Consider the following 16,567-nt stretch of genomic DNA (forward strand, 5'->3'; position numbering starts at 1 on the left):
TACATATAACCATCAAAAATCTTGCACCACAAGGAACACACATGTGCATGCGTGCGCGCGCGCGCACACACACACACACACAAAAAAAAAGAAATAAAAAAAGTCAATAATTATGTGGGGGAAAAAGTGACCAATCTCACCAGTAATCAAGGAGATGCAAATTAAAACCACAGGAGACACTAGTTTACATATACCAGAATGGCTAAAACCTAAAAGTATGACAATATTAATTATTGGCAAAGCTGTAGAACAAAAGAAATTATCTTGCACTACACTTTTAGGTACATTGGTACACTGGCACAACCACAGTTGAAAACAGTTTGACAATGCGTGATAATGGATCATACACTATAACCCAGCAATTCCACTCCTGCATATATATATATATATATATATATATACCTGAAACAAACACATGCCTATGTGCACCAAGTGACACATGAAAGAATGCTTTGGCAGCATTATTCAGAATAGTCAGAACCTAGAAACAACCAAAATATCTTTCAACAGTAAAAGTATAAATAAACTGTAGTGTTTTCTTACAAGTGAGTACTACAGAGCAATAAAAATGAAGAAACCACAACTGCATACAACATAGATGACTATCATACACACAATACTGAGGAAAATTGTGCCCAAAACAAAAGGTTACATACCAGGTAGTTCCACTTGAATAATTTTAAATGAAGCAAACTAAATCATGCTATTAGAAGTCAGATAACTAACTTGCAGGAAGAGTGGCCATAATGATTGGGATTAGCCAAGTAGAAGTTTTTTGGGCGTGAACAGTGTTCTATTTATTTTAATCTGGTTTGGGGGTTTAGCTGTTCACTTCATAGTAACTCACCCACTGTACATTTGTTTGGTGCACCTTACTTTTTATGTGTTATACTTACCAAAGTAATTTTGAAACTAAATGGATCAGAGACCTCAGGACTGGATTATCTGAGAAAAGGAGAGGTACATAAAGTGCATGAAATTGTATTGCTCCCCTCAGCCCTTCCTTTCTTCTTCTTTGAACAAAGTTAATCGACCAGGAAATATTTACAGTTTACCTTCAACCATAAGATACTGAGAATACCTATTATGTGCAGTACACCAAGATGGGAACTGCTTGCTGGAGCTAGAAGTATAAAAACGGGAATTATGTTAAAATGGGATTGAGGTAGATGAAACGGATGAAGGTTCTAAATTAATAACAAGTTGTGTACAAAGAGAAAGGGAAGGTTGTTCTTTAGTGAGAACGTCAACAATACGAATTACGGAGATTTTTCCTAGGGAGGGGAAGAAGGAAGAGAGGTTGAGGAGAGGATAGTGAAGAAGGGAGACAGGAAGGAAATAGGGGAAGGAAATGGGGAAGAAAGGTTAAAGATGAGAAGGAAGAAAGGAATGGAGGGAAGAAGGAAAGATGAACCAAAGAATGGAAAAGACAGAAGAAAGAAACATGGTTAAATGATCCACACTGGTCACCTGGTATGAGCCAGACATTCACCCACATAATAGTTAAACCTCACATATCAACCTTCTAAGGTAGATACTATCTTTCTTCCTTTATAAATGAAGAAGCTGATGCTCTGTTTATTTTATTCAAGGAAACATACCTAGAAATGTCAACCCCACCTGCACCCAACTCCAAATCCTGTGCTCTAGGAAAACACTTAATTCCAACAAGGAGGATTTCCTTATGGAAAGCAAATACTTCTATTACACTTAGGTCTTGAAGGGAGTCACCCCAGAGGGTGTCTTAGCCTAATAAGAAGAAAATGATTGATTTTCTGAAACTTTAAATCTATAATACTGCAATTCTATGACATTGGGTCAGTTTTAGGAAATACTTATTGATATTACTGGCACCTTCTAATTATGCCCTAGTATTAAGGAGTATTTTATTATTTTATTGTACTTTTTTTATTTGAGACAAGTCTCACTCTGTCACCCAGGCTGGAGAGAGTGGTGTGATTGTGGCTCACTGCAACCTCAAACTCCCAGGCTCAAGCAATCCTCTTGCCTCAGCCTCTCAAGTAGCTGGGACTACAGGCATGCAACACCATATCCAGCCATTTCTTTATTTTTTTTAATTTTTAGTATAAATGATGTCTTGCTTTGTTGCCCAGGCTGCTCTCAAACTCCCAGCCTTAAGTAATCCTCCTGCCTCAGCTCCCAAAATGCTGGGGTTACAGATGTAAGCCACCACGCCTGGCCTGTGAACATGTTAGAAGAATGTAGTGTCTATTTTCTGGAGGGAAACCAGTAGAAAACCAGAAGAAGTTCTGTTAAATGACAAACAACGCTTTATCTTATGAGAGAATGGGCACAAAATTTATTCCACGGCCCAGTTCGTAATATTTGCCAACTGCCAGGAATGCCAAAGATAGCTATATGGGGTGGTACAGAAAATGCCAAGAAAAAACTCAAGATCATTAAGTTATCTGGATTTCTTCAAGCTAACCAGAGAGCAGTAGCAAAGTATCAAAGAGCAAGAAAGACTCTCAGAAGAAAATCATCTCCTTCTAAAATTATATGTGAAAAATTGTGGACTTGGTCTCTGCATGTATCACTTTTGGGGTTAAGTCAGAGTACTTGTAAAAAGTAATATTCGTTAATATTTTTTAAAATATTCATTAATATTTTCACTTAAGTTCAAAGTTATTTAGCACTTATTGTGAGTCAAAAGAAAAGCTGAGGGGATGGGAGAAGGAGATGGTAAAAGAGGAATTCACATATATTGAGGACGGGGTAGGAAACATGTCAGGCATTGCAAAGACACTTTATATAGCACAGCTCTGGACATTCATTATAGGTCCAAAAAAGGCATAAAAATTAAACCAAGCTACCTCCAAGAAATAATTAGAAGTGAAAAATTGATAAGGGGAAAATGGCTCAAGTTCTCCTCATTGATTTCCTGTGCACAGAGTCAAACCTGACCGTTGGCTGGAAGTCAGTTTGGCTACTTCTTATTTCTCTTTGAGCAGTTGGGTTCTCCTGTCAGTGCCTTTCATGGTAGAATCGGTTTTTGCTCTAATTACAGCTGTCAGCGATTGAATCAGCTTGACACCCTGACTCCAGAAACGAGGAAATCCACACTCCATGCATATGCAGTGGGTTCCTTCATTAAAGCTGACTGACATATCAGACATGTTGCACTGTCACTGATTTTTGTAAGAAAAACAAATGGCTACACAATCAAGTAGGAAGCTCCTTGATCAGAAACACCCAGAGAGCCCAAGAATCAGTCTTCAATTCAGCCAGTACTTCTCTAAAGACCTCTATTTGTATTACTGCAAAATGGTAGCTATAGTCAATCAGGTAAAAGCCAGAACTGTACACTCATGCACGCACGCAGACACACACAAGCACACACATGCACATGCACACACCAGATTCAGACTCCTTCCCCACGACTCTAGCAGCCGTTTCCAAATCAACTTTGTTGGAGTACCAGGTGTTGAGAATCAAGTGGGACTCTTTGGCTATTAATAGTGAACTGGCTTTCTGAGATATACAAATTTCTTGGAGAGAAAAAAAGGAGAGAATTACAGTAATCAGAATCACCCATACCTCAACAAAAATTAGAGCAGAACTACAGCTTCTCAGAGTATTTCTGTAGTTAATATAATAAAATGACAGATTTGGAGTTGAAATGCATCATCGAGTCCAAGCCTGCCAATGAATTCAAAACTGTCCCAGAGCATGCCTAACACGGCCCATTCAGAATCCAGTTGACATTCCTAGTATGATGCATGCCTTGTCTAGTGTGAGACTACTTTCTGGAAATGGACGCACAGAATCGGTATTACAGGAACTTGTTATGGCATGATCCCCACGAAGATATATTCCCAACTTACAGCTTGTATTTTGTCATCAATATTTGCCCTCCTCTAACCCCAGCAAGTCATAACACGACTGCAGCCATAAATCTTCCTGCTGTGCTTCTTCGTACAATAGTGGCTCCTTTCCTCCTAGGCTATAAGGATATTATCAATGTCCCTCAAAAAGTCAAGGGACTTCTGACCATCCCTAATTGATCTTTAATGTGTTTCCTCCAACAGTTCCTTAAATACCCAATGGAATGCTCTTCTATGGCAATGTATAGAACCTTCGGAACTACCACTTGCAATTTTTTAGTAACTCAGAACTGTTGATATTTACAATGGCAAAAATACAGATCCTAATGGATACTGACAACTAACAGAAATACTGACAAGTAGCAACTCTTCAAGGGAGTTGAGAATAGGAAGAGGGTGCTATAACTAGGTGAGAATATAAAATGTGAAACTGTGTTTACTGATCTTGGAGGAGACAGATATACATTAATTTTTTTTAAGTACATAAGATTGTACTATTTGATGCTCTGATATATTTTTCTTCAATATAAAAACTACTGGGAGGGGAGCAAACATTATCTGCCCTGCACAGGGCAGTACTAATGGAAGGTCATAGGCAGCTAAGACTATCACCAAACCCCTAGAGCAGCCCAACCCCGGAGTCAGGTGGCCCTGTTCCCTGTTTACTTGCTCCAAGGCAAGTATCACACGTGGACATTACTGCTTCCGGTACTTTTTGGTGTATTTTGTCCTCCCTGGCACCTGGTGGGTGGTGAATCAGCAGTTCTTGAACGAATGAGTGGCTATTACATTAATTCGTGCCTCAACGAATGAATGAATGGACGAAAACAGACCGGGAGCCTGACCCACTTCCCTCTTCCCTCCCCGGCCCCACCGCCCCAGGCTTGGGCGAACCTCAGGTGAGCGCCTGCTCGCCGCTTCCGCGAACCTTCGCCTACGGCGGCCGGAAGGCATCAGGAGCACGGTCAGGGCGGAAAAGCCGGTCTGCGAGCACGCAGGCGCGGCCCCGAAGCTTCCGGGAGCCACTTCCTCCTTTGTCTCCTAGCTACGGCTGGTAGCGTTGTTGACATCCCCGGAGTCTGTGCCGCCAGCCTGAGCCCAGAGTTTCGCGGCCTCCGTGATGGTAAATCTAGGGTCTCCGTCTACGCCCCGGCGCTCGAAGGACGCCTACCGGCAAGGACCTTCGCTGCCCGGCTCCTGGGGCCCCCCCAGGCACGGACGGTCCAGGGGCCGCGGCGGAGACTGGTGGCTCCAGGATTTTTTTGGAGGGGCGAGAGGGAGACTTTGGAAAGGGGAAGAAGATGTCTAGATGAGTGGAAGCTGTCTTGGGAATTGATTTCGCGGGGGTGGTACATAGGGAGGGGTGATGTTGAGAAAGGAAAGAGAGAGATCGAGAGAATGAAGAATGCTCAGGGGGGTGAGAAATCCGGGGAGCCAGGAAAGTTTCCAAAGACGGGGCGGGAGGCCGAGATGGAAAGGAAAAAAATCAGACCCTTAGAGAGAAGGAAGAGGTGGGACAGGGAAAGCAAGGGAATGCAAGGGTGAGAAGGAAAGATACTGAAAAAGAAGAAAGGGAAATAAAGAAAAGGGAAGTAAGTGATGGGAGACTTGCCCCCCAAAAAAAAAGAAGAAGGAAAAAAGTAGAAACTGTGGAAAGCAAAGGTCGTTAAGAGAGGAATGAAACGGGGATTGGAGATGGGGATTAAGAAATTATACTAGGAGCACTCAGAAATCATGAGACGAGAAACAACTGGGTGGAGAAATGGAAAGGCCAGGGAAAGAAAAGAAAGGAGTTTGGGAGATAAGTAACAGGGAGAAAGATAAATGAGGACACAGTGGCTTCACGAAGCTGTGGACATCGTCTTAAAGATTGCCCAAAATGCAGTAAATTATTGATCCCCTGTTCAGCGTTTACGGTTTAGTGCAGTGTTTCTCAAAGTGAGATGCAAACATTCGTTGCTACATAAGATGGCCCAGAAATGCTAAATAAGAATGAATCACATCGTGAGAAAGTTATTCCTCTTCCTTTTTGTTCAACCTTCAGACTACATACAGGAGAAAATTTCTGTTACTATTAGGTCCTTAATACCACTGTCATTTGGAAGTTTCCATTTTTCATCTAAAGAGCAGGCCTCAGGCTCAGAGCTTTCATTGCAGTAGAATTTAATGATATGCTGTCTCTTCATTTTGTTCATTTTGTTTGTTTTACAGTTATTTCTATTTATGAGGAATAACATCAGGTTTCCATCTGTGGTAGTGATATATGGTTTCCTTTTAAAATGCATTTATTTAAACTTTTAGCAGTGAGATAATTTAAAGAACACTCAGATAAATAATATACATGGCATTCATAATGGTAAGAATAATGAATCTAGTATAAAAATGCCTAAAGTTAAGAAAACATTGGCTATGATGCTGAAATAGAGAAAATAAGTGCTCATGCTCATACCAAGTGCAAAGGAAAACTATCTTGAAGTAACATAATGTTCACCCATGCAATACTGAGGAAAAAAGAATATAGCAAACCCTCATCAAGAGAATTTGCAGAATACTGTTTGAACTCAGAATATCCAGAGATTGCTCAGTCTTGAACAATTTGCAGGTTTGGAAAAGATAGTTCTTGACTTCGACTTTTCTAGAGGGGAAGAAAACATACAATAGGGTCTACACATAAGATTCCAAATGAGTTTAAAACACAATAATAGATTCCAGAATAATCATTCATAGTTGAACATTCAGCTTGCACTGAGATGCAAGCTATAGTTATCAAGAAAATCCTAGAATCCTGGAATACTTTGTTTTTTATAGAATATCCTTTAAATTTAATCATCTGAACTGATGAGGTCACAGTAATGAAAATAAGATTTCTCAGTAAGGACTACTTTTAGACATAGGGAGGCCATGATATAGCTCTATAAATATCTAAAGCACTATAATGTAGAAAAGGAATTTTCATTTGAATACAGCAGGGTCAATGAATGAAGGATAATCTGGGATAAATTGCCATGCAATGTAAAGAATAATGTTCTAGTAAATGGAAACAGATAAATATGGAGTGAACTCCTGTGAGGCAGTAAGCTGTCTTTCTTACTGAGATTTATCAGGATTGTAACCACGAGGTCTTATATAGGTATATTTATGTGGGACTTGACAATTTCAAAGCTGTCTTTTAAAAATCTGAGATTATCACACTCGGCACCTTAGGTTATGGAGATAGGGGAGGAGGTATCTTTCCAAACATTATTCTCCTTAGGTTTGGAGTTACCACAGGGCCCTTTTGGTTAATTATCTTCCTGATCTCTTTCAGGCAGAGGTGGAAGAAACCTTAAAGAGGATCCAGAGCCATAAAGGGGTTATTGGAACTATGGTTGTAAATGCAGAAGGTAAATATATCACAGGCTATCTTCTTGACATGCAGAAGCCAACCAGGAACCTGTTTGCTCTGTTAGTCCATATATATATAAAACACTCTGCTAAGATCTGGGGACATAAATATGAAGAAGACATGTCTAAAAATGTCTATATACTCCTAAGAAGCACTATACATTGTTTACTTTTTAAAGCTTTGGTAATTCTCTTCCAATATTTCAGAAGTGCCAAAAAAACTATCATATAGAAGATAGGGAGAATATCATTGTTGGTAGTTTGTTTTTGTTTCAACATTTTTAACCATACAGAATTTCAGTTTTTTTTTTTTTTTGAGACGGAGTCTCGCTCTGTCGCCCAGGCTGGAGTGCAGTGGCCGGATCTCAGCTCACTGCAAGCTCCGCCTCCTGGGTTTAGCCATTCTCCTGCCTCAGCCTCCCGAGTAGCTGGGACTACAGGCGCCCGCCACCTCGCCCGGCTAGTTTTTTGTGTTTTTTTTTTTTTTTAGTAGAGACGGGGTTTCACTGTGTTAGCCAGTATGGTCTCGATCTCCTGACCTCGTGATCCACCCGTCTCGGCCTCCCAAAGTGCTGGGATTACAGGCTTGAGCCACCGCGCCCGGCCTCAGTTTTTATTTTAAGTGGAACGTGTTCCTTGAACATATTTTATTTAAAAATCTTTGAGAATTAATGATATCATTTATAATGTACTCTTTGTGGATGTAGTATAAGAAGAGCCTATACATTTCCAACTATGAAATCTGTAGACTTACCAAAAACTTGCTCTTGCTGCACAATCCTTGTTAAGAATCCACATCGCATTTACTTTGGCACATTACTTGGGCACATTGCTCCATGCTCAGCTATGGTGGCAACCTCTTAAGAGTTCCTGCTGGTTTCATTGCTAATTCAGACACTTGTAAGGACAAGGGGTGCCAGAAATTACAGAGCATTAGTTAAAATAAGAGTAGCTACTTTACATAATTTGTGGTGCAACCATGGAATTGGTCCATTACCAATTCAGTGGCTTGGAAAAATCCATCAGTAAATATTTATTGAGCAACTACCAACTGAAAGTCTGCTTAAATTGTGAACTACAACTCCTTACCACTAAGAATGGACAATAACCTATTTTACTGGTGGTTTTGATCATTAAATGAGACAATAATTGTTGAGTGCTTGGCATAATACCCAACACTTAATAGTAATTAAATAGTTATGAGAATGTCGGGATTTTTAATTCATTTATACAGATAAAGCAATTGATTTATTTTATAACCAGTAACTCAAGGCCGAATGAGTGAGAGAGATAATAGAACATAATAAATTTTCGAGCCTGAATAATCAGGACAAGAGAGGATTTAAGATCTGCCTTACAGGTAAGTCAAGAACTATGCAGAATATTTCCAGGAAGCATTTCAGCCCTAGTACATGGATCTGGTTGCAATGATTTTATTTCCAGGTATTTGCATACACTCTGCCACGGCTCTGAAGATGAGCGGTCCATGTGATTTCATAGAGGTGGTTCATTAGTTTCCTTTGGCTGCAGTAACAAACTACAACACGCCTGGTAACTTAAAACAACAGGGAACAGAGACGTATTCTCTTCCAGTTCTGGAGGTTAGAAGTTGAAATCAAGATGTCCGCAGGCTCATGCTTCCTCTGAAGACACTATGGAAGGATCATTCCTTACCTCTTCCTAGCTTCTGGTAGTTGTCAGTCTTTAGTGTTCCTTGGCCTATAGACACATCACTCCAATCTCCATCCCCATCATGATGTGGCATTCTCATCTTTGTGTCTCTTGTCTGTTTCCTTATAAGAACCCCAGTTATTGGATTAGGGCCTACCCGAATCCAGTGTGACCTCATCTTAACTAATTACATCTGCAAACACCCTGTTTCCAAATAAGGCCACCTTCTGAGGTTTATGTTGGACTTGAATTTGGGGATCTGGGGAGTCTAGGGGGACACTCTTCAACCCTGTTACAGGTACATTCACCTGTGATACCCAGAACCACTCATCTAATGTTAATTCTTTGGAAGATCTTGGTCTAAAGTAGGTAATCCTGGTGATATGCGTCAAACATCTGAAAAATATTCACCCCCTTTGATCTACAATTTTACTCCTAGCAATTTATCCTAAAGAGTGATGACAAAAATATTTAGGTATGAGGATACTCACTGAGGCATCATATGTAATAGCAATAAATACATAAATAGAACAAGTAAGTAAATAAATGTATCCTAACAGTAGAGGAATTTTTAAAGTAACTATATAATATTTACTTGATGAACATTACTCTATTTAAAAGGTTGAAGACTATTTAGGGTCTTGGGAAACTACTCACAGTATTAGATGAAAAAAGCAGAGAACAAAGCGGTCACCAGCGCGTTCTAATCCTATCTATGGTCAGGTGCACATATACACTTCAAATAAATAGAGAAGGAAGAGTAGGGATATGTTACAGTGATCACCCTGAGTAGTGAGACGAAAAGTGATTTTCACTTTATTTTCCTGAGGTTCCTCAATTAACACTTCTCTTATCTGAAGGCAACAAAATATTATTTTCAATACCCATTAACTTCTAATTAACCTCTACTAGGATAAGTTTATATTAGAATTCAGGACACTTTTCAAGGTTTCTGGGTACTTAAGAGTTTTTACCTGAAAGCCAAATTAACCTGTTTTCCCTAAAATATAAATAAGGGGCTTATTTTATAGTTGGATTATTAATAACCAGAGTATATGACAAGGATGTTTATTAATGGCATATGGTGTAAACTGTGTGACCAGAATGTAATAAAATACTCAGTTTCAACAACCTACTCAATTTTAGATGAAAGTGTCCTTTATTACAGTGCAGCTTTGTAGCTTTTCAGCTTTGGGAAGTCCCATGAAATTTAATACCAAAATATTTAGCTAAGATGATGTTTTATGTATTACTGTTTTCTACTAGCAGTTGTGGTCTACTAATTCTAGGCAAATCATTTTAGCATTTTCAGATTATATTTGTGGTTAGGTCAGACTTCTACCATGCTTATTCATTTAGATATCATCATATGCCATGTTAAATATAGTCCTTCGGTTTCACTGTTACTGAAACATAGACTTCCTATTGAAGACAGTAAAGTAGTCTTCCCAGCTTAGCCCAATGCTACATATTTTAATTAGAGCAGATTTTTGTTAGCATTGGTTTCTCATTTATAAAACCATTCGTTGCTTATAATATTGCAACACTGATCATTGAATTAGATACTGGCAAATATGTATATTTGTCCCCCAGGCAGTCAGATCTGTCATATTTTCTTATGTACATAAGTCTGATTTCTGCAGGCTCTTAATTTTAAATATACCTGACATTTCTAACAATCTATCATTTGAGTTTCATTAGATTGTAACAGCCATCCAGCCAATTCCTTTTATTTTGAAATACAATCTATCAACCAAAGCACAAATGTGCAGTTGAAGATGACAAATTGAAATAACGGGTGCTGGCTTACTGGGATCGTAGAGAGTAGTAAAATAGTGCCATCAAATTTTAGAATACATATGCTCTTTGTTCTAGCAGCTTCATTTTAGGAATTTATCCTACACATATATACAAACGTGAAATGAGATGACCAAGGACATATTAAGTAGCCTTGTTTACAAAAGTCAAAGATTGAGAACAGCCTAAATGCTCATCAGTAGGACATATTAAGTATATTACAAAACATCTATTCAACAAGACTGTTATTCAGTCATTAATATAAGTGACTTACGTGTACAGAATCAGAATTTCCAAAGAGTATTAAATTTAAAAATCAAGGTACGAAATAGAGAATGGTATCATTAAAATGAAGATTACAAACACAAACACATACATTCTTGAATAGACCTAGAATGTCCCTAGAAGGCTCCTAAGAAACCAGTAGTTGTTTCTCAGAAGGGAAGTGGGTAAATTTTGTACCATGTGCTAAAATTACTTCTCAATAAATTATTTTTTAATTACCTCACATGGTGCCAAGCAAGAGTTCAATAAATAGTTGTTGATTGATTTTTTCCAAGTGTGTATGGCAGATATGAAAAACTCCACGTGTTTCCACTGTGCACACTCATTCAAAAAGGCTAGCTGTTTTATTTATTGACTTGGATCATGAACAGACTAACTAAATAGACCTGAGCATCTGATTCATAATCCTGTCACCTACATTTTAAATAATTTATTCTGGTTGTATTTCTTGTTTTGCTACTGAGCATTGCACCCTTAGTAGGTAGTCACTACTTAGGATGCAAAATAAAACTGCTCGTCAAAAAGTTCCCATCAAAAGTTGCGTGTTGCTACATTTCCATTTCATGCTTGTTAAAGATCCATGCTTTGTGACCTTCAGGTATGCAAGACAGCTGACTGCCTTCCAGGGAAAAAGTGGCCAACAAATCATAATAAAAGATTAGCAAGGTTTTTATGATGCTTTATTTATTGAATAGGTTTTCCTGTAAATATTATCCTCATACTGTTTAGCAAAACATTCTGGACACAGCAGTTATCTTAAAAGAGAAATCAGTCTTTTCAAAGTCAAAATTGATGGCCTTGAAGATTTTTATGAAAACCTGGTAAAATGCTAAGTTTGTAACACTCTTCCACTCTTGAAAGTGCTCTTCTTGTTTAATAGTCTCTGGAGCTACATTCTCTGAAGGAAACCAGGAGCCATATTAGGCTCATTTCTTGAGTGCCCTTAATACAGATACCTAAGGAATTTGATAGCAATCCCAAATTCACCTTCATATCTCCTCCTAACATAAAAGCACATTGCAAATCAAATCCCTGGAATTCTCTGGCTATCTAGTTCTTCTCAAAATAATATGAAGGCTCTCACTGATTAGATACGATATATGTAAAATACCTACCACAGTACCTGGTACATACTAGGCATTAATGCTGGGTGTTCCAAGTTGAGTTAGATTGATTTCAACTGAATTGAATTACACTTGCATATTCTTCTGGCTAGAATTTTCCAGTTAATAGTTTCTGTTTTAAACTTGTGTAACAGAACAATAGAGCATGCTGGGCATGGTGGCTCACGCCTGTAATCCCAGCACTTTGGGAGACATGAGGTGGGTGAATCACCTGAGGTCAGGAGTTCAGCCTAGCCAACATGGTGAAACCCTGTCTCTACTAAAAATACAGCAATTAGCCAGGGGTGGTGGTGGGTGCCTGCAGTCTCAGCTACTCCAGGTACTCGGGAAGCTGAGGGAGGAGAAGTGCTGGAACCCAGGAGGCAGAGGTTGCAATGAGCAGAGATCCTGCCGTTGGACTCCAGCCTGGGCCTACGACAGCGAGACTCCGTCTCAAAACAGACAAACAAACAAACAATGGAGCACACAAGTAGCCAAATTTAATAGTGTTTAAACCAAAAATGAATGCAAACCAGGGAATGCATAGCAAAACTACAATATCCTTATTACCATATTTTCTAACATAAAATTTAAGGTTTGCAAAATACGGTGTGAGGAGTCCCTTTTGATGTACCCTCTAGCATGTGTGGTGATATCCCTTTATGTTTCTGGCCTCAGGGAAGAAGACTAACACCATGTCACAGATCAAGCACTTCATAGCAGACTCACTGTAGACAAGATGTCGGAGGAGTGCATTTCATCTAAAAATATGTTAACTTAGTACTCAAGTAGTCAGTTAACAGCTACTGAAAGATTTATGCACAAAAACGTTCATCATCACCCCATTAGCTATAAAAAATACAAGGTACAAAATGACCAAACAATAGGAGATGGATTGTATTATATGTCCATAAAATAGTAGAGTATGCAGTTATTAAAAATAATGTTGATGACACTGTCAACAAGGACAACTCATATTTTATAATTTTAATGAAGAAAAAAGCAACAGTCAAATTTGTAAATATAGTGTCACACAACTATACTTAAAAATCTACATAGAGACAAAAAGTTTGGAGGGAAATAAACTAAAATTGTTACCGGAGAGTGATAAGCCATAACTTTTTCCTCCTCTTTACAATTATCAGTGTTTTCCAGTACTTCCACAATGTACATATTACTTTTCTAATCAGAAAAAATATTAACCAAAATTAAATTTCATAATAGGTATACCCATCCGAACAACCTTGGACAACTCAACAACTGTTCAATATGCAGGCCTTCTTCATCACCTGACAATGAAAGCCAAAAGCACAGTTCGTGATATTGATCCTCAGAACGACCTGACTTTTCTTAGGATCAGATCAAAGAAACATGAAATCATGGTAGCTCCAGGTAATTTGGCATTTCATTTCCTAGTGAAATCATCTTTCTACTTTGCTAGATAAAAAGCCTTGTTTCTATGAATGGGAAGTATATATTTTAGTATGCAATATAAAACAACATTCTTCTATTACAAAATGATGTTTGAATGTAAAAATCCCAACCTAAAAATTCTATGAAATTAGCAATTAATATGACCCATGACTTTAGAACAGGTTGAATTTTGCCCACTTGCATTTATTATTAGTAATGAAAAAATTTAGAAAATGTAGGTCTCATTTTCAGCAAACTTAGCATACAGACTCTGCAGAATGGGAGAAATGTTCCCTGTCCTGCAGATAAAGTAGGCAGTGAACCCAAGGCCTGTAGGTTCTTAAACCCTCCCTGTGGGGAAAGTACATCTCCCAGGTCTACCAGAAGACAGCAGCCACAGAAACACTCCTTTCCCTGAAGGAATTAGGTTCACAATGTTACAAAATGACTGTACCACGGGACTTATGCCACTAAACTAATCTAGAACAAACCTCTATAGCAAATCCATCACATCAGAATTGCCTATAAACTAAATGAAGTTTTTTCTACACCAGTGTCCTCACCCTGGCTACACATTAAATTACTTGGAGGACTTTTTAAAAATTTTTCCATCCCTGCAACTCCACCCCAAACCAATGAAATCAGAATCTCTGAGGCCCTAGGAAATGGGTATTTTCTAAAGGCTCAGCAGGTAATTCTGATGTGCAGCCAGGGTGGGAAACCATCTGTCTATACAAGGTCCATGTGATGTTTTGAAGAGAAAAGCAGTCTAGTTGAAATATTCCTTGATTAAATTTAAATGAAGGGTGAATTGATTTTGTCCATCTCTCCATAGATAAGGAATATCTTCTGATCGTCATTCAGAATCCGTGTGAATAGACCTGCGATGGCCAAGGCTGTCTAAGCGACACTGGGTTAGAAACACTTGGCTCTCTCATGATTATTAAAATTCTATTTCAATCTAACTGACCCTTCAAACATTCTTTTCTATTTCTATATCTAAACTGTTCTGCATGTCTCAGTTAGTCCCTTTTGATTATATTGTGAAGTTGTACTTTAGTGATACAATAAATGAATTCTGGTATATACATCTCTATTGTCTTATAATACACAAAACCAAGGATTCTAATAAGACAGCGCTCCTTGTGACAATTCTTTTAGTCTAGAAGTAGCTGTCACCAAGTACAGAAGTAGAATTTCACCCATTTCTGTGGTAGACCGAGGAGATTCAGTAGAGCACTGTGGGAGCTATACGGAGAATAGAAAGTCCCAGTACTCAAAGAGTGTTCAGTGGTTTCCCAGGTTAAACAAGGACAGCAGGGAGTCAGAAGCATGGTTCCCACGGGGGCCAGTGCCAACCTAAGCAGCTCCTCCATCCCTCGTACTTGTGCTTCTAGCACACCAGTCTGAGGGGGCCAGGAATGAGTCTTAGGTAAGGTTTCATACATACAAGGCTGAGTACATAACTCCAGAAGGTTTGATTTTTACTGGATGTCAAACATTCAGAAAATCATGAAAATAATATAACAAATCTAACAGATTTCTATGCACCCCAAAACCACAAGAAAAGATGTTAACATTTTTCCACATTTGCTTTATATCCTCTTTTTTTCCAACTAAACTTTGCATTTTGAGATAACTGAAGTTTCATGTGAAATTTTTAGAAATAATATAGTGATTCTGTGTGCCCTTTATACAGTTTCCCCCCCTGTAGCAACATCCTCCAAAACCCTAGGACAGTATCACAACCAGGAAATTGATAGTGACTCAGTCAAGATACAGAATATTTCCATCCCTGGCAGGATTCCTCGGATGCCCTTTGATAGCACCTCCCTCCAAGCCTTGACCCCTGACAGCCACTAAGCTGTCCTCCATTGATACAATTTTTTAATATCAAAAATGTTATGTAGACCAGGCACAGTGGCTCCCACCTGTAATCTCAGCATTTTGGGAGGCCGAGGCAAGCAGATCACCTGAGGTCAGGAGTTTGAGACCAGCCTGGCCAACATGGTGAAACCTCATCTCAACTAAAAGTACAAAAACTAGCCAGGCATGGTGGCACGTGCCTGTAATCCCAGCTACTCGGGAGGCTGAGGCAGGAGAATCATTTGAACCTGGGAGGTGGAGGTTGCAGTGAGCCAAGATGGTACCACTTCACTCCAGCCTGAGCCACAACAGAGTTAGACTCTGTCTAAAGAAAAAAAAAAAAAAAAGTAAGCAGAATAAATACAGTATGTAACCTTTAGGGATTGACTTTTTCCCTCTGCATCATTCTCTTGAGATTCATCCAAAAAATAAGAAATTAAACATTACGGATACAGCTGAAGCCTGCTCCTCCTCCTTGCGCCTCTGTCCTCCTTCCCCAGAAGATTCTTGTCAGGAGGCACAGGTTACCCAATGCAAGGGTCCACAGGTACTTTCACCTAAGTTCCTGCCACAGCTCCACATGAAGCCAAGTGTGAGAATGATGCCTGGTAAGTTTATTAGTGCAGCCACACCACTGGTCCTAATTTGCACCCTGTGAGACTATCACAGCCAACCCAGACAGACGGTGGTATCAGCAGAAAGGAAGAGCCACACCAATTCCCTAAGGTTAAAGGGATTTACTCTCCCAAGTGGTGATGGGAGAGGGGACAGGTCATGGATGAAACTCAACCGAGGCTGAGGGAGACAAGGGAGACTGAAGCCAAACAGCCAAATCTTTGCATGCAACAGATGTCTGAGCCCACTGCATAACTCAGTACTCCTGGGAGCAAGACCTGCACATGTCAATTTTGCAAATGTTCTCCAGGTAGTTGCAATGCAGCTGCAGGCTGAGACATGCTCAGTCGTGGTCAGGAATGAAGGTTTTAGAGTCATTGGCCCTAGATTCTTCAAATTCTGGCTCTGCTGCTTGTCAACATTAGGAGCCTCATCACCTTATTTATAAGACAGGGTGATAAGAAAACCTAACCAAGGCTTGTTTATGAGAATCAGGTGAGCTGATACAGATAAAATGCCTGCCACACAGTGAATATTCAACAAATACTTGCTTTTGCCGACATTGTTGCCACCACTCAAAAATGGCTC

General features: G+C 39.3%; 1 protein-coding gene across 3 annotated transcripts; it reads left to right on the forward strand.

The window, feature by feature from the left end:
• The first annotated feature begins 4,623 nt into the window (after window positions 1-4,623).
• Window positions 4,624-14,463, forward strand: DYNLRB2 (dynein, light chain, roadblock-type 2). 3 transcript variants are annotated; one of them, XM_011942141.1, is made up of 4 exons: window positions 4,624-4,744; window positions 7,153-7,228; window positions 13,310-13,477; window positions 14,334-14,456. In XM_011942141.1, the coding sequence occupies exons 1-4, from the start codon at window positions 4,655-4,657 to the stop codon at window positions 14,375-14,377; spliced, it is 378 nt and encodes a 125-aa protein (XP_011797531.1). In that variant the 5' UTR covers window positions 4,624-4,654; the 3' UTR covers window positions 14,378-14,456. The 3 variants fall into 3 exon arrangements, with proteins under 3 accessions (XP_011797531.1, XP_011797532.1, XP_011797533.1); XM_011942142.1 differs by lacking the exon at window positions 4,624-4,744 and adding an exon at window positions 4,842-4,968 and having other exon boundaries at window positions 14,334-14,463; XM_011942143.1 differs by lacking the exon at window positions 4,624-4,744 and adding an exon at window positions 4,899-5,194.
• Window positions 14,464-16,567: the final 2,104 nt, after the last annotated feature.

The sequence above is a fragment of the Colobus angolensis genome, unplaced genomic scaffold, assembly GCF_000951035.1.
Source record: "Colobus angolensis palliatus isolate OR3802 unplaced genomic scaffold, Cang.pa_1.0 Scaffold207, whole genome shotgun sequence".
Lineage (NCBI taxonomy): Eukaryota > Metazoa > Chordata > Mammalia > Primates > Cercopithecidae > Colobus > Colobus angolensis.